Genomic DNA, 25,582 nt, shown 5'->3' with positions numbered 1-25,582 from the left:
CAAAACTGCACATTTTTATTTTTGCCTTTTATTGTCCCCAGCACAAGGTGTAATGCTGTTTAATTAGCTTCTTGATATGCCACACCTGTCAGGTGGAGGGATTATACTTTTGACCAGAGCCCTATAGGCCATATATAGTGAATAGGAAAAGTAGTGCATTATATAGCGAATAGGGTGCCATTTCAGATGCAGACTGTGAGATGTTGCCTGATCTGCGGACATTGGTCTTTACCAGGAGGACACCCACAGACAAATCCACCACATGTTAATTACCTCTAACACTTCCTCCATCCTCCACACCAACAACAATGCAAGGCTCTGAGTGAGTGACCTCAAAAACCACCTTGATAAACACACCTACTCACACACACACACACACAGCTATACACACATGCCTGTGTATTCTGGTTCTCTCCCTAGTCTCCTGTAAAGCGGTACCAATTTTAAAAAACGTCAGAAATGACTCCAGCACTTTTTCATATCATTATAGCTGATACCAGAAGATATAAGCATGTCATGCATATTTATGAATACACAGTGCCTTTAGAGAGTATTCACTACCCTAGACTTTTTGACATTTAGTTGAGTTACAGCATGACTAAAAATGTGATTAAATTGAGATGTTTTGTCACTGGCATACACACAATATCCCATAGTGTCAATGTGGAATTATATTTTTTCAAAATGTATACAAATTAATAAAAAATTAAAAGCTGAAATGTCTTCCGTCCATAAGTATTTAACCCCTTTGTTATGGCAAGACTAAATAAGTTCAGGAGTAGAAATGTGCTTACCAAGTCACATAATAAATTGAATGGACTCACTCTGTGTGCAATAATAGTGTTTATCATGATTTTTGAATGACTACCTCATCTCTGTACCCTACACATACAATTATCTGTAATGTCCCTCAGTCGAGCAGTGAATTTCAAACACAGATTCAACCACAAATACCAGGGAGGTTTTCCAATGTCTCTCAAAGAAGGGCACCTATTGGTCGATCAGTAAAAAAAAAAAAAAAAGCAGACATAGAATATCCCTTTGAGCATGGTGAAAAGTTATTAGTAACATTTTGGATGGTGTATCAATACACCCAGTCACTACAAAGATACAGGTGTCCTTCCTATCGCAGTTGCCAGAGAGGAAGGAAACCACTCAGGGATTTCACAGTGAGGTCAACGGTGACTTAAAAACAGTTACAGAGTGTAATAGGTGTGATAGGAGAAAACTGAGGATGGATCAACAACATTATAGTTACTCCACAATACTAATCTAATTGACAGAGAAGAAAATAATAAAGCCTGTACAACATAAACACATTCGAAAACATGCATCCTGTTTGCAACAAGGCACTAAAGTAATACTGCAAAAAATGTAGCAAAGCAATTCACTTTTTGTCCTGGATACAAGTGTTATGTTTGGTGCAAATCCAATACAACACAATACTGAATACCACTCTTCATATCTTCTACTTGGTCACAATCCCGGATCCGGGAGCACCCTCATCAGTAAAAAAAGCTGACTAGCATAGCCTAGCATAGCGCCACAAGTAAATACTAGCATCTAAATATCATGAAATCACAAGTCCAAGACACCAGATGAAAGATACACATCTTGTGAATCCAGCCATCATTTCTGATTTTTAAAATGTTTTACAGGGAAGACACAATATGTATTTCTATTAGCTAACCACGATAGCAAAAGACACAACTTTTTTTTCCCACAATTTTTTTACTGCATAGGTAGCTATCACAAATTCGACCAAATATAGATATAAATAGTCACTAACCAAGAAACAACTTCATCAGATGACAGTCTGATAACATATTTATTGTATACCATATGTTTTGTTCGAAAAATGTGCATATCATAGTTTTACATTGGAGCCACCATCACAACTCTCACCAAAGCAACTAGAATAACTACGGAGAGCAACGTGAATTACCTAAATACTCATCATAAAACATTTATGAAAAATACCCAGTGTACAGCAAATGAAAGACAAAGATCTTGTGAATCCAGCCAATATTTCAGATTTTTTAAGTGTTTTACAGCGAAAACACAATATAGCATTATATTAGCTTATTACAATAGCCAACCACACAACAGCATTGATTCAAGCCAACAATAGCGATAACGAATAAACCAGCAAAAGATATACATTTTTTCACTAACCTTCTCAAACTTCTTCAGATGACAGTCCTATAACATCATATTACACAATACATATAGAGTTTGTTCGAAAATGTGCATATTTAGCGGCACAAATCGTGGTTATACAATGAGAATAGTAGCCAAGGTGCAAAGAAAATGTCGGGAGAAATCTTGGGAGAGGCACCTAATCTAATCAATAACTAATCATAAACTTGACAAAAAATACAGGTTGGACAGCAAATGAAAGATACATTAGTTCTTAATGCAACCGCTGTGTTAGATTTTTAAAATTAACGTTACTACGACATACAGCGTGCGTTAAAGCGAGACCACACCGAAATTAATGGCGGAATAGTAGGTCAACATTTTTCAACAGAACAATTAACTTCATAAATAGTTCTTTCTTTTTGATGAGCTTCCATCAGAATCTTGGACAAGTTGTCCTTTGTCCAGAATCATCGTTGCTCGGTTGTAGATTGCCGTCTTCAACTTAGGAATTAGCAGCAAACATTAGCTATGTGGCCCAGACTTGCCCAACTCACTATAACGCAGCACAAAGAAATATCCGAAAATTCGCAATATACTGATATAAACTGATATAACTCGGTTTAAAATAACTACATTATGATGTCTTTAACACCTATATCGAATAAAATCAGAGCCGGCTATATCTAAGCCTTATAACGAGAGCTTTCCAGAATGCAATCCTGAGGTCTGTCTCGCGTCATGGTGAACGTTGAAAAGAGTGCACCCCACGTTCCAAGACCATTTATATGGCCTCAGATCTGCCTAGCAACTCCATTCCAATTCTCACTGCTTGCTGACATCTAGGGGAAGGCGTACGCAGTGCATGTCGACCAATAGAATACATGCAAATTAATAAACTGACCCTGGAACAGATTGCCTGATTTCAGATTTCTCACTTCCTGACAGGAAGTTTGCTCCAACTTGAGTTCTGTTTTACTCAGAGATATAATTCAAACGGTTTTAGAAACTAGAGAGTGTTTTCTATCAAACAGTAATAATAATATGCATATTGTACGAGGAAGAATTGAGTACGAGGCAGTTTAATTTGGGAACTAATTTTTACAAAGTGAAAACAGCACCCCCTATTGAGAAAAGGATATCTTCAAGCATAGTGGTGGCTTCATAATGTTATAGGTAGCTTGACGAATTTTGAAATGAATAATGCGCAAATATTGTACAATCTAGGTGTGCAAAGCTCTTAGAGACTTACCCAGAAAGACACAGCTGTAATCTCTACCAAAGGTGATTCTAACATGTACTGACTCAGGGGTGTGAATACTTATGTAAATGTGATATTTCTTTATTTCATTTTCAATAAATAAGCCAAAATGTCAAAGAGTATGTGTGTAGATGGGTGAAAAAAAATCAATTTAATCCATTTTGAATTCAGGCTGTAACCCAACAAAATGTGGAATAACTCAAGGGGTATGAATACTTTCTGAAGGCACTGTAATTACATGTACAATGCAGTGTGGAACACCCACAGGTTCTGAACAAATATATGACAATTCATTCCATGTCACCTTGTGAGAAAGGGGAAGAAAATAAAACAACTTCTCTGGGAGATTGGAGGGATAAAAGTGCGTGTGAGTGTGTGTGTTTGTGTGTGTGCACATGGATATCGATTGGCTGGCATTATTACGGGGTGGCAGGTAGCCTAGTGGTTAGAGCATTGGGCCTGTAACCAAAAGGTTGCTAGATCAAATCCCTGAGCTGACTAGGCAAAAATCAGTTGTTCTGCCCCTGAACACGGTAGTTAACTCACTGTTCCCTGGTAGGCCATCACTGTAAATAAGAATTTGTTCTTAACTGACTTGCCTAGTAAAGGATCTGACACTTTTTTCAAATTTTGCCTAATATGACTAATCTAACTGCCTGTAAAATCTAGCTGCCTGTAACTCAGGCCCTGAAGCAAGGATATGCATATTCGTGGTACCATTTGAAAGGAAACACTTTGAAGTTTGTGGAAATGTGAAAGGAATGTAGGAGAATATAACACCGAAGAACTGTAATATCTTATATTTCACAGAGTCGTGGCTGAACAAGGACATGGATAACATACATCAAGCTGTTTTTCTATTTTACCTCCACAAACTGATGCTGGCACTAAGACCACACTCAACTGTATATGGCCATAGGCAAACAAGAAAAGGCTCCTAGTGGCTGGTGATTTTAATGCAGGAAAACTGAAATCTGTTTCTACTGTATGTCTACCAGCATATCACGTGTGGAACTAGAGGCGAAAACAACTCTACATCCCTTTTACTCCACACACAGAGAAACGCATACAAACCTCTCCCTCCATTTGTCAAATCTGACCATAACTCTGTCCTCCTGATTCCTGCTTAGAAGCAAAAACTCAAACAGGAAGTACCAGTGGTGCGCTCAAAATGGACATGGTCAGATGAAGCAGATGCTGAACTACAGGAAACGCTAGCGCAGACTGGAATATGTTCCGGGATTCATCCGATGCTATTGAGGAGTTTACCACAGCAGTCACCAGCTTCATTAATAAGTACATTGATGACATCTTCCCCACAGTGACCTTATGTACATATACCAACCAGAAGCCATGGATTACAGGCAACATATGCACTGAGCTACAGGCTAAAGCTGCCACTTTCAAGGAGCAGGACACTAATCCGGACGCTTATAAGAAATGCCGCTACGCCCTGTGACGAACCATCAAACAGGCAAAGCGTCAATACAGGACTAACATTGAATCCTACTACACTGGCTCTGACACTCGTCGGATGTGGCAGGGCTCGCAAACTATCATGGATTACAAAGGGAAACTCAGCCACAAGCTGCCCAGTGACGCGAGGCTACATTGACCTTTTTTGCACACCCTTTTTTCTCTAATCACATACTCTGCTGCTAATGTTTATCATCTGTCACTTCATTCCTAGTTATATGTACATATCTACCTCAAATTACTCATACCCATGCACATCGACTCAGTACTGGTATCCCGTGTAATATAGCCAAATTAGTGTTACTCATTGTCACGCCCTGACCGTATGTCTCTATTTTGGTTGGTCAGGGTGTGAGTTTGGGTGGGCATTCTATGTCTGGTGTTCTATGTTGTCCTTGTTTTGTATTTCTGTGTGTTTGGCCTGGTATGGTTCTCAATCAGAGGCAGCTGTCTATCGTTGCCTCTGATTGCGAATCATACTTAGGTAGCCTGTTTTCCCACCTGTGTTTGTGGGTGGTTGTTTTCTGTTTAGTGTATGTCACCTTGCAGAACTGTTTCGTTTTCGTTTTTTCCTCGTTGTTATTTTGTGTAGTGTTCAGTTGTACTTAAATTATTTGATCATGAACACTTACCACGCTGCATTTTGGTCCTCTTCTCCTTCTCCAGACGAAAATCGTTACAGAACCACCCACCAACAAAGGACCAAGCAGCGTGGGAAAATGGACTCCTGGACATGGGAGGAAATTTTGGACGGCAAAGGACCATGGGCACAGCCGGGAGAGTATCGCCGTCCAAAAAAGGAGCCGGAGGCAGCAAAAGCGGAGCGGCGACGCTATGAGGAGTTGACTCGAGGAGAAGTGCACGAGAGGCAGCCCCAGAATTTATTTTGGGGGGGGCACACGGGGAGATTGGCGGAGTCAGGTAGGAGACCTGACCTAACTCCCCGTGCTTACAGTGGCGAGCGTCGTACTGGTCAGGCACCGTGCTATGCGGTGGAGCGCACGGTGTCTCCAGTATGTGTGCATAGCCCGGTGCGTTACATCGCAGCTCCAGTGCGCCTCCACGGCCCAGTGTATCCGGTGCCTCGGCCAAGGACAAGGCCTCCTGCATGTCTCCCCAGCCTGGTGAGTCCTGTGCCTGTGCTAAGCTCTAACCCTCCTGCATGTCTCCCCAGCCTGGTGAGTCCTGTGCCTTCTCCCAGAGCCAGGCCTCCGGTGTGTCTCTCCATACCAGTGAAGATCCATGGCAAGAAGCCTCCAGTGATGATCCATGGCACGAAGCCTCCAGTGATGATCCATAGCAAGAAGCCTCCAGTGATAATCCATGGCACGAAGCCTCCAGTGATGATCCATGGCACGAAGCCTCCAGTGATGATCCATGGCACGAAGCTTCCAGTGATGATCCATGACATGAAGCCTCCAGTTATGATCCACGGCACAAAGCCTCCAGTGATGATCCATGGCACGAAGCCTCCAGTGATGATCCATGGCACGAAGCCTCCAGTGAGGATCCATGGCACGAGGCCTCCAGTGAGGATCCATGGCACGAAACCTCCAATGAGGAGTTATGGCAGGAGGCCTCCAACGAAGGACGCTAGTCCGGAGCCGCCAGCGTCGCCCTCTAGTCCGGAGCCTCCAGCGACGCCCTCTAGTCCGGAGCCTCCAGCGATGCCCTCTAGTCCGGAGCCTCCAGCAACGCCCTCTAGTCCGGAGCCTCCAGCGACGCCCTCTAGTCAGGAGCAGCCAGAGTCTCCCTCCTGTCTGGGGCCCGCTGTGAGGGTTCCCGGTCCGGGGTCGGCGGTAAGGGTCCCCGCTCCAGAGGCGCCACCTAAGTGGGCCACCTAAGTGGGCTCAACTAAGGTTGAGCGGGGTCCACGTCCCGCACCAGAGCCGCCACCGCGGTGAAATGCCCGCCCAGACCCTCCCCTATAGGTTCAGGTTTTGCGGCCGGAGTCCGCACCTTTGGGGGGGGGGTACTGTCACGCCCTGACCGTAGAGATACTTTTTATGTCTCTATTTTGGATGATAAGGGCGTAAGTTTTGGTGGGCATGGTTAAAATCGTTACACTCATTGTGTATTTATTATTACTTGTATTAGTACGTGTTTTACTTTTATATTATTTTTCTATTTTCTTTCTCTCTGCATTGTTGGGAAGGTCCCCAATAAGTAAGCATTTCACTGTTAGTGTACACCTATTGTTTATGAAGCATCTGACAAACAACGTTTCATTTTGATTTGAATCTGATGTCGTCCGACCTTCCCATCCTCTCACATTCTCTTCACTTCTAAACACCACTAATTAATGTGCCGCACCGTGGCTGCCAAAAACATCCAGTTTAAAAATAACAGATTCAGCGAGGAGAAGGTGGGAGGAGGGAGGGAGGCACAAGACGAACAATACCTTTTTTGAAGTTCACACCAAAGGAGAAATATGTTTCACCCTGTATTGCAATCTCTGTGTGAAGCTCAGTTGAGCTCAAAACACAAACACACACAGTGATCTGTCCACCTTCCTATCCACCCAGTATGACACTAAACCTACACTCCTATATCTTCCTCATAATCTTCATTATCCACTCTGAAATAACAACACCCCACCACCTCAAAATCACAGTGGACCTCCTTCCTCAAACACCACATATTAATGCCTCCAGTGATGAGTTATAAAAGAGAAGATGTGTATCCTGTTTAATGGCTGTACATACTGCCATTTGTTTTGTGTTCCTCTAATTAAAAGCCACCATCTGGAACAAGGCTTAAAGGTCCAATGCAGTTGTTTTTTTTGACAATATCAAATCATTTCTGGATGACAATTAAACGAAAGATTCACCCATTTTGAATGCTATATTATTTGTGTGCGTCTCTGAGCGATGTTCTATTGAAACAAATCAAATCAAACTTTATTTGTCACATGCGCCGAATACAACAAGTGTAGACCTTACCATGAAATGCTTACTTACAAGCCCTTAACCAATTTACCGCCTGGTGATGTCACCAAAACTCCATCACACCACCACACGCAGAAATGACAGCATGACTTTCAAGGACAAAAGAGACAGAGTTAAGATTAAAACTTAGATTTTGGCAATGTTGTGACACATATATACAGTAACAGCGCACCAATCAAGTGATATAATATTATGAAGAAATCACCATAGAGAAACCATATGAAATTATTATCTGTTCTATGTTAAAATAATTTCATTCTGTATGGACGATAGACGTGTGCTTGCTATACCTGGGAGACAGAGACACAAGGCGACAGTTTTAATGTTCTAGAAGAAAACTGTAGCCTGCTAAGCACAGTCTGTTCCTTCCGTTGCTTTGAAATTGCTATTTTGCACTTGGATCGTGTTCCTTATCTGTCGGATTATCCCTATATGTGGATTACAAAACAGATCGCAAAGAAAGTTTCATGAGTGAGGATGCGCCTTCAAAAAAGTGTTGGGTTTATTGAAATACATATTACTGAACTGATAAATCACCTACTACGTTCCCATAGTTTTTTCTTGCTATAAGTCCTGTTGAATTTGGGGAGATATGTGATTATGTGATAGAGTGTGCAGCGTCTCTCTTTATAATTTGCAGCATTATTTTATTAATATCCAGCACCTGCTTTAAGACATTTACCTAAATATGTAAAGGTTTATTTAAGTTGACAAATACAAATATTTTCAAGACTATTCACATGTAGTATGGTGTTTACTTGTGAGGAGTTCACGCAAAACCTTCTGTCTGAATACAAATACATGACCACAGAATGCTCAAACTAATATACAAACAGACCACCTCAGTAGAAGTCTGTCGGGTACTGTAGAAAGACAGGTATGGTCAGTAGATTGTGCTGTAGAAATAGCCCCAACTCTGACCACAACAAGCACCACACATACAGATTACATTTCTAGTTGTGGTGGCTTTACAGTAGCAACATAATTCATATAAAGCGCATCATGATAATGTTATAAAATGTATAGGCTATGCCATTATCATTTGCACCCATGCATAAGTAAATTCCAAACAGATTACATTTTTCTACTTGTGGTGGTTGGTTAGTAACAGCACAATTCAGAAAGCCTAAAGAGCATCATGGAATTAAACTTTTCAGATGCTTATATCATCATTTGGCACCTGAACTAAGTGTCATTTAGGCCATAGTTACACCTTGCATTAACATCTGGTTGTCGTCATCCAATCAAGATGAACACTATCTGATCGAGATTTGTTGCTTGTAGCAGGCATAGGTCTGTCTGTGACGGCCAATACAGCACGGCTTGGAAGCATTAGCATCGAGGATCCCCCAAAAAGTTTTAGAAATGGTAATAAAATGTGTCTCTATTCTGCACACTGTGTCCGCATTGCGACCAGATTCCATGGTACCTCCCTATATGCAAATTAATCCAACCTGCCTTGGACCTACCCCTATGACACAAGCTATATAAATTGACAGAAAATGACACACTTTTGTAGTCAATAGTTGTATACTCTCATCATTACAGCTTACTTTTGTTATCCAATGATTTAAGACTTGGTGTAATACTGTCCCGATAACCTCAACCTGTCCACAGCTGTCACGATCGTGTGGGGGAGAGACGGACCAAAACGCAGCATGTGGAAAATAAGACATCTTCTTTTTATTTTGAAGAAGGAAAAATGAAACAAAACACTTACAAACTAACAAAACAACAAACGACCGTGAAGCTACAAAACGAAAGTGCACACACAAGCTACTAACGTTTAGACATAGACAATTACCCACAACAAACTAAAGCCTATGGCTACCTTAAATATGGCTCCCAATCAGAGACAACAGAAACCAGCTGTCTCTAATTGGGAACCCATTCAGGCAACCATAGACTTTCCTAGACAACTACACACAACATTAAACCATCTATACACCTTAACCCTCTAAACCATACAACACCCTATACAATACAAAAACACACAAACTTCCCCATGTCACACCCTGACCTAACTAAAATAATAATGAACACAAAGATATTAAGGCCAGGGTGTGACATAACCCCCCCCTTAAGGTGCGAACTCCGGGCGCACCAGCACACAGTCTAAGGGAGGGTCTGGGTGGGCCTCCGTCCACGGTGGCGGCTCCGGCACTGGTCGTGGTCCCCACCCCACCACAGTCACTACCCGCCTCCGTAGCTTCCTCCAAATGGCCACACTCCACATTAACCCCACTGGATTAAGGGGCAGCTCCGGACTAAGGGGCAGCTCCGGACTAAGGGGCAGCTCCGGACTAAGGGGCAGCACCAGGATAAGGGGCAGCACCAGGATAAGGGGCAGCACCAGGATAAGGGGCAGCACCAGGATAAGGGGCAGCACCAGGATAAGGGGCAGCACCAGGATAAGGGGCAGCACCAGGATAAGGGGCAGCTCCGGACTGAGGGACGGCAGCTCCGGACTGAGGGACGGCAGCTCCGGACTGAGGGACGGCAGCTCCGGACTGAGGAACGGATCCTGGCTGGATGACGGCTCTGGCGGAACCTGGCTGGACGGCTCTGGCGGATCCTGGTTGGACGGCTCATGGTTGGCTGACGGATCTGGCTGTTCATGGCTGGCTGACGGATCTGGCTGCTCATGGCTGGCTGACGGATCTGGCTGCTCATGGCTGGCTGACGGATCTGGCTGCTCATGGCTGGCTGACGGATCTGGCTGCTCATGGCTGGCTGACGGATCTGGCTGCTCATGGCTGGCTGACGGATCTGGCTGCTCATGGCTGGCTGACGGATCTGGCTGCTCATGGCTGGCTGACGGATCTGGCTTCTCATGGCTGGCTGACGGATCTGGCTGCTCATGGCTGGCTGACGGATCTGGCTGCTCATGGCTGGCTGACGGATCTGGCTGCACATGGCTGGCTGACGGATCTGGCTGCACATGGCTGGCTGGCGGATCTGGCTGCACATGGCTGGCTGGCGGATCCTGTCTGGTTGGCGGCTCTGGCAGATCCTGTCTGGTTGGCGGCTCTGGCAGATCCTGTCTGGTTGGCGGCTCTGGCAGATCCTGTCTGGTTGGCGGCTCTGGCAGATCCTGTCTGGTTGGCGGCTCTGGCAGATCCTGTCTGACGAATGGCTCTGACGGCTCGGGACAGACGGGCGGCTCTGACGGCTCGGGACAGACGGGCGGCTCTAATGGCTCGGGACAGACGGATGGCTCAGATGGTGCTGAGTAGACGGATGACTCAGATGGCGCTGGGTAGACGGATGGCTCAGATGGCGCTGGGTAGACTGATGGCTCAGATGGCGCTTGGCAGACGGGCAGTTCCGGCATCGCTGTGCAGACGGCAGACTCTGGCCGGCTGAGGCGCACTGTAGGCCTGGTGCGTGGTGCCGGAACAGGTGTTACCGGGCTGGGGACACGCATCTCAGGGCTAGTGCGGGGAGCAGCAACAGGACGCACAGGACTCTGGGGACACACAGGAGGCTTGGTGCGTGGTGTAGGCACCGGTGGTAAAGGGCTGGAGACACGCACCATAGGGCTAGTGCGTGGAGGAGGCACTGGTGGTACTGGGTTGGGGCGGGGAGGTGGCGCCGGAAATACCGGACCGTGCAGGCGTACTGGCTCCCTTGAGCACTGAGCCTGCCCAACCTTACCTGGTTGTATGCTCCCCATCGCCCGACCAGTGCGGGGAGGTGGAATAACCCGCACCGGGCTATGTAGGCGAACCGGGGACACCATGCGTAAGGCTGGTGCCATGTAAGCCGGCCCAAGGAGACGCACTGGTGACCAGATGCGTTGGGCCGGCTTCATGACATCCGGCTCAACGCTCAATCTAGCCCGGCCGATACGTGGAGCTGGAATGTACCGAACCGGGCGATGCACGCGCACAGGAGACACCATGCGCTCTACTGCGTAACACGGTGTCTGCCCGTACTCTCGCTCTCCACGGTAAGTACAGAGAGTAGGCGCAGGTCTCCTACCTGACTTCGCCACACTCCCTTTAAGGCCCCCCCCAATAAATTTTTGGGTTGTACTCACGGGCTTCCAGCCTTGCTTCCGTGCTGCCTCCTCATATCGCCTCCTCTCGGCTTTAGCTGCCTCCAGCTCTTCACGAGGGAGGCGATATTCTCCCGGTTGTGCCCAAGGCCCCTTACCATCCAGTATCTCCTCCCATGTCCATGAATCCTGTGTTGGTGGGTCCTGTTGCCGCTTTACACGCCGCTTGGTCCTGCATTGGTGGGTAATTCTGTCGCGATCGTGTGGGGGAGAGACGAACCAAAACGCAGCATGTGGAAAATAAGACATCTTCTTTTTATTTTGAAGAAGGAAAAACGAAACAAAACACTTACAAACTAACAAAACAACAAACGACCGTGAAGCTACAAAACGAAAGTGCACACACAAGCTACTAACGTTTAGACATAGACAATTACCCACAACAAACTAAAGCCTATGGCTACCTTAAATATGGCTCCCAATCAGAGACAACAGAAACCAGCTGTCTCTAATTGGGAACCCATTCAGGCAACCATAGACTTTCCTAGACAACTACACACAACATTAAACCATCTATACACCTTAACCCTCTAAACCATACAACACCCTATACAATACAAAAACACACAAACTTCCCCATGTCACACCCTGACCTAACTAAAATAATAATGAACACAAAGATATTAAGGCCAGGGTGTGACAACAGCCGTACATATAAATATTCTGTGAAACTTTCCCATCAATCAAAAAGTCGACACACAAATGAGCTGAGTATCTGGATGTGTACAATTACAATTAATGCACAGCCTGAATAAAAATGACACTTAGGCCCCAATGCACACAGCAGAAACAGAAACCAGTTAAGTTACAGAGTACCATCTCCGAATGGTTCAACGCATTTATCCAAAAAGGTCTCTGTACAGGGTTGATCTTTACGCATGAGTTGTTAACATACGTTGTCTTTATATTATTGTAATCTTGTATTGAAAGTAACCTTTGACATTGCTATTTTGTGAAGTTGTCTACACCTCTATTTTAACGCAACGCTAACTTCCACAACAATGCTGTTTGAGAATGACCTGCCTTCTTCTCCAGTGGCAGATAATCATATGTACTGAACATGTTGGGAAAAGGTCAGCTCTTTGTTTTACTACGAATGATTTGCAATCGTGGAAGTGGCCTCACTCATGCTTTAAAGCTATGCATCAGTTTGGACATCTTCTGCACTTTATTGCTAGCGATTTATCTGGAAAATGCTAAAAGATTCACAGAATATAATAGAATATCATACACTCTAAAAGGATTGCATTATATTCCAGAGGTGAGATTATTATTCAGTAGGCCTATAGGCCTAAACAGTTTTACCAAAGCCACAAAAGAGTAACATGCTGGGAGAACGACCGTGTTTGGTTTCCTCCAAATCATTGATCAGTGATAATTCAGTAACGGAGGCTCTTTCACTCATCGAGGGTTGATAAACTAACATACTAGCAGTACAGAATTTAAACTAAACTACACATGTATTGGGGATGCATGGCAGATTATGATGGAATCACAGCAGGAGAGAGCAGTGTCTACAAGTGTAGGGCAAGGTATAAGGTAGGCCCAATTTCCCCCTGTACCTTTAGATCTAGCCAGAGTAGACTTTTATAACATTTCCATAGACAAGCCACTGTATTATAATACCACTGTAGCCTATTCGTTTCATATCTGATATAGCAACTGAATTAAGTGTCACGTTCCTGACCTGTTTTTTGTTGTTTTTGTATGTGTTTAGTTGGTCAGGGCGTGAGTTGGGGTGGGCATTCTATGTTATGTGTTTCTATGTTGGGTTAAATGTGTTGCCTGATATGGTTCTCAATTAGAGGCAGGTGTTTGACGTTTCCTCTGATTGAGAACCATATTAAGGTAGGCTGTTCTCACTGTTTGTTTGTGGGTGATTGTTCCTGTGTCTGTGTCTGTCGCACCACACGGGGCTGTTTCGTGTTCGTTCGTTTGGTTAGTCTGTTCCTGTTCTTCGTGTTACATTGTAAATTCTCAAGTTCAGGTCTGTCTACGTCGTTTGTTATTTTGTAATCATTTCAAGTGTTCTTCGTGTTTCGTCTTGTTTAAATAAATTTAGTTATGTCTGCATACAACGCTGCGTGTTGGTCCGATCCATGCTCCTCCTCGTCTGAGCATGCTCTGAGGACGCGGCTGGGAATGCCGTCTGGGCCTGCAGCATTGCGAGGGTTAACACGTTTAAATGTTTTACTCATCTCGGCTGCAGTGAAGCAGAGCCCGCAGGTTTTGGTAGCAGGCCGTGTCAGTGGCACTGTATTGACCTCAAAGCGAGCAAAAAAGTAATTTAGTCTGTCTGGGAGCAAGACATCCTGGTCCGCGACGGGGCTGGTTTTCTTTTTGTAATCCATGATTGATTGTAGACCCTGCCACATACCTCTTGTGTCTGAGCTGTTGAATTGCGACTCTACTTTGTCTCTATACTGGCACTTAGCTTGTTTGATTGCCTTGCGGAGGGAGTAGCTACACTGTTTTTATTCGGTCATGTTTCCGGTCACCTTGCCCTGGTGGAAAGCAGTGGTTCGCACTTTCAGTTTCACGCGAATGCTGCCATCAATCCACGGTTTCTGGTTTGGGAATGTTTTAATCGTTGCTGTGGGTACGACATCGTCAATGCACTTTCTAATGAACTCGCTCACCGAATCAGCGTATTCGTCAATGTTGTTGTTGGACGCAATGCGGAACATATCCCAATCCACGTGATTGAAGCAGTCTTGAAGAGTGGAATCAGATTGGTCGGACCAGCGCTGAACAGACCTGAGCGCGGGAGCTTGCTGTTTTAGTTTCTGTTTGTAGGCTGGAAGCAACAAAATGGAGTCGTGGTCAGCTTTTCCGAAAGGAGGGCGGGGGAGGGCCTTATATGCGTGGGAGGGCCTTATATGCGTCGCGGAAGTTAGTATAACAATGATCCAAGGTTTTACCAGCCATGGTAGCACAATCGATATGCTGATAGAATTTAGGGAGTTTTGTTTTCAGATTAGCCTTGTTAAAATCCCCAGCTACGATGAATGCAGCCTCAGGGTGTGTGGTTTCCAGTTTACAAAGAGTCAGATAAAGTTCGTTCAGGGCCATCGATGTGTCTGCTTGGGGGGGAATATATACGGCTGTGATTATAATCGAAGAGAATTCCCTTGGTAGATAATGCGGTCGACATTTGATTGTGAGAAATTCTAAATTAGGTGAACAGAATGACTTGAGTTCCTGTATGTTGTTATGATCACACCAAGTCTCGTTAATCATAAGGCATACACCCCTGCCCCTCTTCTTACCAGAAAGATGTTTGTTTCTGTCGGCGCGATGCGTGAAGAAACCAGCTGGCTGCACCGACTCCGTTAGCGTCTCTCGTGTGAGCCATGTTTCCATGAAGCAAAGAACGTTACAGTCTCTCTGGAATGTTACCCTTGCTCGGATTTCATCAACCTTGTTGTCAAGAGACTAGACATTGGCGAGTAGTATGCTAGGGAGTGGAGCGCGATGTGCCCGTCTCCGAAGCCTGACCAGAAGACCGCTTCGTTTGCCTCTTTTACGGTGTCGTTGTTTAGGGTCGCCCGCTGGGATCAGATCCATTGTACTGGGTGGAAGGCAAAACACAGGATCCGCTTCGGGAGAGTCATATTCCTGGTTGTAATGATGGTGAGTTGACGTTGATCTTATATTCAGTAGTTCCTCCCGACTGTATCTAATGAAACCTAAGATTACCTGGGGTACCAATGTAAGAAATAACACATAAAAAAACAAAATACTGCATAGTTTCCTAGGAACGCGAAGCGAGGCGGCCATCTCTGTCGGCGCCGGAAGTAAGTCTTAAATGTCTTAAAGTAATGATGGACTGTCGTTTTTCTTTGCTTATTTCAGCTGTTCTTGCCATAATATGGACGTGTTTTTTTACCAAATAGCACTATCTTCTGTATATCCCCCCCACCTTGTCACAACACAACTGATTGACTCAAACGCATTAAGAAGGAAAGAAATTCCACAAATTAACTTTTAACAAGGCACACATACTAATTGAAATGCATTCCAGGTGACTACCTCATGAAGCTGGTTGAGAGAATGCCAAGAGTGTGCAAAGATGTCATCAAGGCAAAGAGTGGCTATTAGAAGAATCTCAAATATAAAATATATTTTGATATGTGTAACACTTTTTTGGTTACTACATGATTCCATATGTGTTATTTCATAGTTTTGATGTCTTCACAATAAAGAAAAACCCATGAATGAGAAAGTGTTCTAAAACCTTTGACCGGTATTGTACCTCCGGAGGTGGTCAGGAAGATCTAATCACAATGCATATTTTGCTTCTCTACACCTTTCGACAAATGTGAACACAATCAGAATGTGGACAAGATCTGGAAAACTGACGCATGTTAGAACCAGGTATAAACGGGGCTCCTGTCATCAGTGATGCTTCGCCCCAAGTCTTATCCAGATGGCCATACAACCTTTTCACATCAGTGTGAGAAAAACCAGCTAATCTATACGCAATGATGCTATGCCATGTGCTCTCTGTCTGAGTGTCCTATTATAGCCTATGGCTACATCCCAAATGGAACCCTTTTCCCTATATAGTGCACTACTTTTAATAGGGCTCTGGTCAAAATTAGCACACTATAACGGGAATAGGGAGTTCCATTTGGGATGCAAAATGGGCTTTTATTCTGGGCGGTGAATGACTGTGTAATAGCACAAACAGAAGGCCAGCACATCACACAACCCCCTCTCAGGCAGCAGTTGGCACCAGTGACAGGCATCCAGGCTGAGGCAGCATCGCTGCATCGTCCCCCCACCCCTAGTCAGGTGGACAGGTCTGTGCCAAGATTCTGTGTTTCTATGTGGCCCTGTTGCACCCCACAGATGGGAAAAGCAAAGCTTTTCTTCTGAAGGATGCAGGCAGCACCATAGAATTGAATAACATTCTAAATGAGTGTTATATTGTAACTCTATGGGCAGAGCTCTCCAGGGGTGTCATTTCAAATCAAATCAAATCAAAACCAAATCAAATGTTATTTGTCACATGCGCCGAATAAAACAGGTGTAGACAGGTGTAGAGGTAATTAAGGTAATAGAGTTATTAAAGTGACTATGCATAGATAATAACAGAGTAGCAGCAGCGTCCCGGGGGGGGGGGGGGGGGGGGGGGGGGGGGGTAGCCAGTTGAAATAGTCTGGGTAGCCAGTTGATTAGCTGTTCAGGAGTCTTATGGCTTGAGGGTAGAAGCTATTTAGGAGCCTCTTGGACCTTGGACCTCGACTTGGCGCTCCGGTACCACGGTAGCAGAGAGAACAGTCTATGACTAGGGTGGCTGGAGTCGTTGACAATTTTTGGGGCCTTCCTTTGACACCGCCTGCTATACAAAGCATTACATGGGCTTGCTCCTACCTATCTTTCCGATTTGGTCCTGCCGTACATACCTACACGTACGCTACGGTCACAAGACGCAGGCCTCCTAATTGCCCCTAGAATTTCTAAGCAAACAGCTGGAGGCAGGGCTTTCTCCTATAGAGCTCCATTTTTATGGAATGGTCTGCCTACCCATGTGAGAGGTGCAGACTCAGTCTCAACTTTTAAGTCTTTACTGAAGACTCATCTCTTCAGTGGGTCATATGATTGAGTTTAGTCTAGCCCAGGAGTGTGAAGGTGAACGGAAAGGCTCTGGAGCAACGAACCGCCCTTGCTGTCTCTGCCTGGCCGGTTCCCCTCTCTCCACTGGGATTCTCTGCCTCTAACCCTATTACAGGGGCTGAGTCACTGGCTTACTGGTGCTCTTTCATGATGTCCCTAGGAGGGGTGCGTCACTTGAGTGGGTTGAGTCACTGACGTGGTCTTCCTGTCTGGGTTGGCGCCCCCCCTTGGGTTGTGCCGTGGCGGAGATCTTTGTGGGCTATACTCTGCCTTTTCTCAGGATGGTAAGTTGGTGGTTGAAGATATCCCTCTAGTGGTGTGGGGGCTGTGCTTTGGCAAAGTGGGTGGGGTTATATCCTTCCTCTTTGGCCCTGTCCGGGGGTATCATCGGATGGGGCCACAGTGTCTCCTGACTCCTTCTGTCTCAGCCTCCAGTATTTATGCTGCAGTAGTTTATGAGTCTAGGGTCAATTTGTTATATCTGGAGTACTTCTCCTGTCTTATCCGGTATCCTGTGTGAATTTAAGTATGCTCTCTCTAATTCTCTCTTTCTTTCTCTCATTCTTTCTCTCTCGGAGGACCTGAGCCCTAGGACCATGCCTCAGGACTACCTGGCATGATGACTCCTTGCTGTCCCCAGTCCACCTAGCCGTGCTGCTGCTCCAGTTTCAACTGTTCTGCCTGCGGCTATGGAACTCTGACCTGTTCACCGGACGTGCTACCTGTCCCAGACCTGCTGTTTTCAACTCTCTAGAGACAGCAGGAGCGGTAGAGATACTCTTAATGATCGGCTATGAAAAGCCAACTGACATTTACTCCTGAGGTGCTGACTTGCTGCACCCTCGACAACTACTGTGATTATTATTATTTGACCACGCTGGTCATTTATGAACATTTGAACATCTTGGCCATGTTCTGTTATAATCTCCACCCGGCACAGCCAGAAGAGGACTGGCCACCCCTCATAGCCTGGTTCCTCTCTAGGTTTCTTCCTAGGTTTTGGCCTTTCTAGGGAGTTTTTTCTAGCGACCATGCTTCTACACCTGTATTGCTTGCTGTTTGGGGTTTTAGGCTGGGTTTCTGTACAGCACTTTGAGATATCAGCTGATGTAAGAAGGGCTATATAAATACATTTGATTTGATTTGATATAGGTCCTGGATGGCAGGAAGCTTGGCCCCAGTGATGTACTGGGCCGTATGCACTACCCTCTGTAGTGCCTTGCGGTCGGAGGCCGAGCAGTTGCCATACCAGGCAGGGATGCAACCAGTCAGGACGCTCTCGATGGTGCAGTTGTAAAACCTTTTGAGGATCTGAGGACCCATGCCAAATCTTTTCAATCTCCTGAGAGGGAATAGGTTTTGTCGTGCCCACTTCACAACTGTCTTGGTGGGCTTGGACCATGTTAGTTTGTTGGTGATGTGGACGCCAAGGAACTTGAATCTCTCAACCTGCTCCACTACAGCCCCGTGGATGAGAATGGGGACGTGCTCGGTCCTCCTTTTCCTGTAGTCCACAAGCATCTCCTTTGTCTTGATCATGTTGAGGGAGAGGTCGTTCTTCTTGCACCACACGGTCTCATTGTCTCGGTGATCAGTCCTACCACTGTTGTTTCATCAGCAAACTTAAGGATGGTGTTGGAGTCATGCCTGGCTGTGCAGTCATGAGTGAACAGGTAGTACAGGAGGGGACTGAGCACGCACCCCTGAGGGGCCCCCGTGTTGAGGATTAGCATGGACGGATGTATTGTTACCTACCCTTACCACCTGGGGGCGGCCCTTCAGGAAGTCTAGGATCCAGTTGCAGAGGGAAGTGCTTAGTGATGAGCTTTGAGGGCACTATGGTGTTGAACGCTAAGCTGTAGTCAATCAATAGCATTCTCACATAGGTGTTACTTTTATCCAGGTGTGAAAAGGAAGTGTGGAGTGCAATAGAGATTGCATAATCTGTGGATTTGTTGGTGCGGTATGCAAATTGGAGTGAGTCTATGGTTTCTGGGATAATGGTGTTGATGTGAGCCATGACCAGCCTTTCAAAGCATTTCATGGCTACAAAAATGAGTGCTACGGGTTGGTTGTCATTTAGGCAGGTTACCTTAGTGTTCTTGGGCACAGGAACTATGGTGGTCTGCTTGAAACATGTTGATATTACAGACAGGGAGAGGATGAAAATGTCAATGAAGACACTTGCCAGTTGGTCAGAGCAAGTTCGGAGTACAAGTCCTGGTAATCCGTCTAGCCCTGCGGCCTTGTGAATGTTGACCTGTTTAAGGGTCTTCCTCACATTGGCTGTGGAGAGTGTGATCACACAGTTGTCCGGAACAGCTAATGCTCTCATGCATGTTTCAGTGTTACTTGCCTCGAAGCGATTATAGAAGTTATTTAGCTCGTCTGGTAGGCTCGTGTCACTGGTTAGCTCTCGGGGGTGCTTCCCTTTGTAGTCTGTAATAGTTTCATCTGACCAGTTTTTTATAGACTCACTCACTGGTGCTTCCTGCTTTAATTTTTGCTTGTAAGCAGGAATCAGGAGGATAGAATTATGGTCAGATTTGCCAAATAGAGGGCGAGGGAGAGCTTTGTACGTATCTCTGTGTGTGGAGTAAAGGTGTTCTAGAATGTTTTTCCCTCTGATTGCACATTTAACATGATGATAGAAATGAGGTAAAACTGATTTAAGTTTCCCTGCATTAAAGTCCTCGGTCAGTAGGAGCGCCACCTCTGAATGAGCGTTTTCCTGTTTGCTGATGGTGGTATACAGCTCAATGAGTGTGGATTTAGTGCCAGCATCGGTCTATGGTGGTATGTAGGTAGATAGTGTGGTCTGCAGCTTATCATGAGATACTCTACCTCAGTCAAGCAAAACCTCGAGACTTCCTTAGATATCGTGCACAGTGTTGTTTACATAAATACATAGGCCCACACCCTGTGTCTTACCAGAGGCTGCTGTTCTGTCCTGCCAATAGAGTGCATGTTCTTCATGTCGTCGTTCAGCCACGACTCGGTGAAAAATAAGATATAACCGTTTTTAATGTCCGGTTGGTAGGATAAACGTGCTTCAGTTCGTTCCATTTATTTTCCAGCGATTGAACGTTAGCTAGCAGGATGGAAGGCAAGGGCAGATTAGCCACTCGTCACCTGATCCTCACAAGGCACCCTGATCTCTTTCCGCAAAATCGCTTGTTTCCTTTCCTTGAAGAAGAACTCTTTGTTCAGTTTGAGGTAAGCAATCGCAGTTCTAATGCCCAGAAGCTCTTTTCGGTCATAAGAGAAGGTAGCAGTAACATTATGTACAAAACAAGATACGAACAACGTGAAAATAGCATGGTTGGTTATTAAGAGCCGATATGACTGCAGCCTTCCCCTCCGGCGCCACTACTAACCCCCACTGGCCCTGGTGGTGTCCATCTATACTATACTTTGCCTCTGATTCTGTGGCACAGTGGGACAAACTGGGTAAGCATAAACACATATACAAACATCTCTGCCTCTGATTCTGTGGCACAGTGGGACTTACTGAGTAACATAAACACATATACAAACATCTCTGCCTCTGATTCTGTGGCACAGTGGGACTTACTGAGTAACATAAACACATATACAAACATCTCTGCCTCTGATTCTGTGGCACAGTGGGACTTACTGAGTAACATAAACACATATACAAACATCTCTGCCTCTGATTCTGTGGCACAGTGGGACCTACTGAGTAACATAAACACATATACAAACATCTCTGCCTCTGATTCTGTGGCACAGTGGGACTTACTGAGTAACATAAACACATATACAAACATCTCTGCCTCTGAGATACAGTGGGACTGAGTATGTAAGCAGCCGAACTCCTTCTGACAAAACCCACCACAGGTTCTTCAGTCATCACTACTCAAAAAGGAGTGAGGCAATGAAAGGGACCTGGAAGTATAGGGCCACTGCCAACAGAACATTGAACCCCAATTACATTATGACAGTACTGTAAGCATGTATTCTAATTCTAATCCATATGGAAACACTCAAAAGCTCAGTTTTTTCCAAAACCTTTATGTGTGACCATCTAGTAAAGTGTCCCTCTCTGTCACCCTTTCTCACACACGGTGAAGTATCCACTTCCTTTCAGCTCTCCTGTCACTGACTGTCACTGACCACAAAAGGGGCCGGGGATCCATACATCACTACTCTCTCAGTAGGGAGGCTTTGTGTTCGCTGCTGCCTCAATTGACTAGACTGGAGTGTATAATGCAATCCCTGCTGTGTTGTCTGGTGTTTCTCTAAAGTACCACACTGAGAGGTATAGACCGGAATGCACTTTATGTAGACACTGAACACAAGCATAAATTAGATCTTAAAAGTTAGAAATAGAATACAGAATAAAATAAAAGAATGCAGTCGCTGGAAACATGCTACAGATTGATCCTGTCATTTTACAAAAAAAAATGTAATGGAGGATGTCATAATGAATGATCCTTTTCCAGATAACTTAATGACTTCATGAGCAGAAGCTTTATCATTCATTAAGCAAATTGAAACTACTGCTCTGCCTCATCACATCTGACAGAGAGTCATCTATCAAGGGATTTGTTATAACGTCCAGTTAAGAGTTGCTAGGAAGCATGGCAGAAGTGAATACTTTACTTGATAAATCACTCCAGAAGTAACTTGTCGTGGACTACGTCTGCTTCCCAAATGGCACCCTTTTCCCTATGTAATGCACTACTTCTGACTAGAGCCCTATAGGCCCTGGACAAAAGTAGTGCACTACATCGAGAAAAGGGTGACATTTGGGAAGCAAACTATGTTTCACCAAGGCTTGGCACTTTACAAAAGCCTCCCCATGAAGTCACAGCTCATAAGTGTGATCATATTGTGATCTGAACCGTACATGTTTTGACTGGCATGGTGCTGATGGATTCTGTAGCAGACATGCTGCAACACTCCATGATGACACGTTCTGTCTGTGGGATCACTTCATCATAAGCAATACACACACGCCCACATGCACAAACATGCACTCAAACACATACACACACACGCATGCACACTTTACACACTGTACACACACACACACCTCTCTATCAGCCCCATCGTTGACATGATCAATAACTAACAACGTCCCTCCCAGTGTAACGCCCCATCTCTGAATTATACAATTATTCACGCTGGCCTCCTCTCCTTTACACCTAGTGCATCATGGGTAATTACAGTGGCTCAAACCCTGGGAGTGGAGAACAGGCATTAATTAAGTAGCTACGTCTCTGACTCCATGTCGCCGCAGGCTCCTCTTCATAGGTGTGGAGAAAGGTCAGCGTTCCCCGCGTTGCGGACGGAAGTATTCGCGCTGACAATGTGATGGAGGTCCCTGTGAACGAATGCCGTGGCGGAGGAGAGCTTTAAACACCTACTGCAGGCAGCTACTGCAAGCCTCCCAGATTGATACTTATTGCAGCCCGACCAGAGCCAAACAAAACTGTTAAAGCTGGAGCTAGAGGAAAGTTCCTGTGGCTCAGCGGAGGTAGGCAGCTAGGTGGGGATAGGATGCCATCCACTTCTGGTGACTGTTTTCTTCTTCTTTTTAAAAAGTTTTTTGAAATTTTGAATTTTGAACAAGAAAGCATCTCAAAGACATAGTGTACACACTTAAAGAACACAGCAACCCACTCAAACAAACACACACACACACAATCAAGCACACACACACAAACAAACGCAGTATGTGGAGTACTAACTAATGGTGAGGAACACGACAACATCTCAGCTGGAACCAATTAGTTAGAGAGCTTTGATTTGTCAGCGAGAACTGAGAGCTCTATTCAATCTCTCTGTTTCAGCTCCATTTCTCTCTGCCACTCGTGAAACCTGAATACTGATCAATGTCAGCATCAACATCCTATTAGCAACGCGTCTCTACCGGCACGTCTCACATATATCTACCAGCAGGTATACAGATGTAGGATCTTCATTTTGGCCAGTTTGCTATAGCAGGACAATAATCTTGCAGCAACAGGAATTGTGAATTAATTATATTATTAATTATGTGGATTATAATTCATGGCCATTTTTTGTAGGGGTTGATACATTTTGTGTTAGGGCAAATCAAGTCTGACATTTTAAAGTAGAAATTACAAACTTTAGAAGCCTTTTGAAACCTCAAGTTAAGATCCTACATCTGTGTGCAGGCATAGGCACAGAAAAAAAAACATTTCAACACCAGATACCTAATGTGCAAAGGAATAATTATGTGTGGCTAACAGGTAAAAATACTGCATATCTGCATTGTCCAAGGCTCGTTTTGGAATCTGTGATGACTGAAAGAACCTGAACGAAACATAGTCGTCCTATCTGCTGGTGGGTACGGGTAGCCTACCTTACGGTCAACTGTTTGTAATGTGTCATATATTAGGCATAATCAAAAATCACATTGTATGTGGATTCATTCATAGTATGAATCACACAAAAATGACACAAAGGGGACACCTTAGACTGCTATGGGTGAGATGTGAGTCGACAAGGTGTAAAAGTACTTGTGTGGACCATAGACTGTATAGAAATAACTGGACACAGTCATAACCAGCTAATGAATAGATTCATATGAGAAACGTACCTGGATAGACACGTCACTGTAGGAGCCCCCGATGACTCCAGATATGGCCAGAGGGACGTCATCCTGGATGGGGTTGGAACCGTCTGGGCAGATGAACCCCGGCTCATGCACCTTGGTGAGGGAGGCTCGTACGAACTCCAGGCTTTGCTCCAGAGCATAGGTGTCCTTAGAGCAGGTGTCTAGGATGTGGGCTCCCAGCCTGAGACCCGGCAGCAGCCGCTCGTCCGCGTTGATCTCATCCAGCGCTAACAGCATCGCCTCCAGTCTCTGGATCCCTCTCTGCTCGTTGATCTTCCCACAGTCCTCCGCCACCTCGCCCTTCTCATGCACCGGGAACAGACCGCCGATTACCAGGTCCCCATCGATGGTGATCTCCCTCTTGGTGGAAGGAGGGAATCTGTTGTTAGGGCTGGGCAGGGCCTCTGGGATGAGCAAGTTAAAGAGGAGCAGGTGGAGGGACCACCATGGGGCAGCCTTGGCCCAGAGCCCGGGGCACAGGAGGCCGGAGGTGGGCATGGTCAGGTCGGGTAGCTGAGGTCAGTGTGGTGGGTGGTGGGTAGAGGAGTGGGACACAGGAGGTTCTTACAGGGGCTGGGGCTGGGTGAGGTGGATCGCTCTAGAGCCCTCTCTCGACACTCGTGGCATCTTGGTTACTCGTTGCAAGTGGAGGAGAGAAGATGGAACAATATATCATTATTCATGTTACTGTGCATCAATATTGTGGTATTTCAGTCATAAAAGTAATTAATTCACATTTGTAATTCAAATAGTATTTTTGCCCCCTTTAAAATAAAATAATATAATTTATTCCAAACTATCACAGATGCTATTTGCTCCTACTTCTCATGAGGAGGGTGTGAACATCCAGACTTTCCTCTCTACCTCCAGTCCAGTTTAAGGTGTAAAGGGAAAAGATGGCTTCATTTCCCCATCAATCTTTCAACAACCTTTAAAGGTTGCTTTACAGCCCTTCTATAAGAGCTCTCTATCTTAAAGACTGGCTACTAGCGGTCGTGGCTCTCGGCGCATTCCTCAAGCAGCACTTCATCCCAGCAACTTGTCTTGGGCCGCACAACCAGACTGTCAGCCATCTCAACAGATGAGTGAGTGTGTCGCCCTTCCTCGGCAAGCCACTGTGTGTGTGTGTGTGTGTGTGTGTGTGTGTGTGTGTGTGTGTGTGTGTGTGTGTGTGTGTGTGTGTGTGTGTGTGTGTGTGTGTGTGTGTGTGTGTGTGTGTGTGTGTGTGTGTGTGTGTGTGTGCGTGTGCGTGTGTGTATTTCCTTGAGTGAGTGATTGCATGCATGTTGGAGACAAGAAGGACTGGATTATTTTACTGCTCTGCATGGACTTCCCAGCACCCCAATCTACTGCCCTCTAGCTCTAAGACATTTAAATACCTTCATTCTCCCATTTTTACTAATTCCTCATATATTTTTATGTCTCTCTCTCTCTCTCTCTCTCTCACACACACTGTCTGTCTGTCT

At 45.3% G+C, this 25,582-nt stretch overlaps 1 protein-coding gene across 5 annotated transcripts in view; it reads right to left on the bottom strand.

Annotated features, from left to right (window-relative positions):
- Positions 1 to 25,582, bottom strand: part of LOC129815264 (metabotropic glutamate receptor 2-like) — a 79,748-nt gene that overhangs the window by 38,868 nt on the left and 15,298 nt on the right. For 3 of the 5 annotated variants that reach the window (XM_055868903.1, XM_055868904.1, XM_055868905.1), the window contains one exon: positions 24,099 to 24,743. The exons of 1 other annotated variant lie outside the window; for it this stretch is intronic. In XM_055868903.1, the coding sequence (XP_055724878.1) occupies positions 24,099 to 24,614 (516 nt within the window). In that variant the 5' untranslated portion in view covers positions 24,615 to 24,743. Of the gene's footprint in view, positions 1 to 24,098; positions 24,752 to 25,582 lie in introns of all 5 variants that reach the window. One more of the 5 variants, XM_055868902.1, reaches the window with a different exon arrangement.

This window comes from Salvelinus fontinalis, chromosome 18, assembly GCF_029448725.1.
Source record: "Salvelinus fontinalis isolate EN_2023a chromosome 18, ASM2944872v1, whole genome shotgun sequence".
NCBI lineage: Eukaryota > Metazoa > Chordata > Actinopteri > Salmoniformes > Salmonidae > Salvelinus > Salvelinus fontinalis.
Note: the sequence above shows the minus strand (reverse complement) of the source record. Positions and strands in the feature narration are given on the sequence as shown.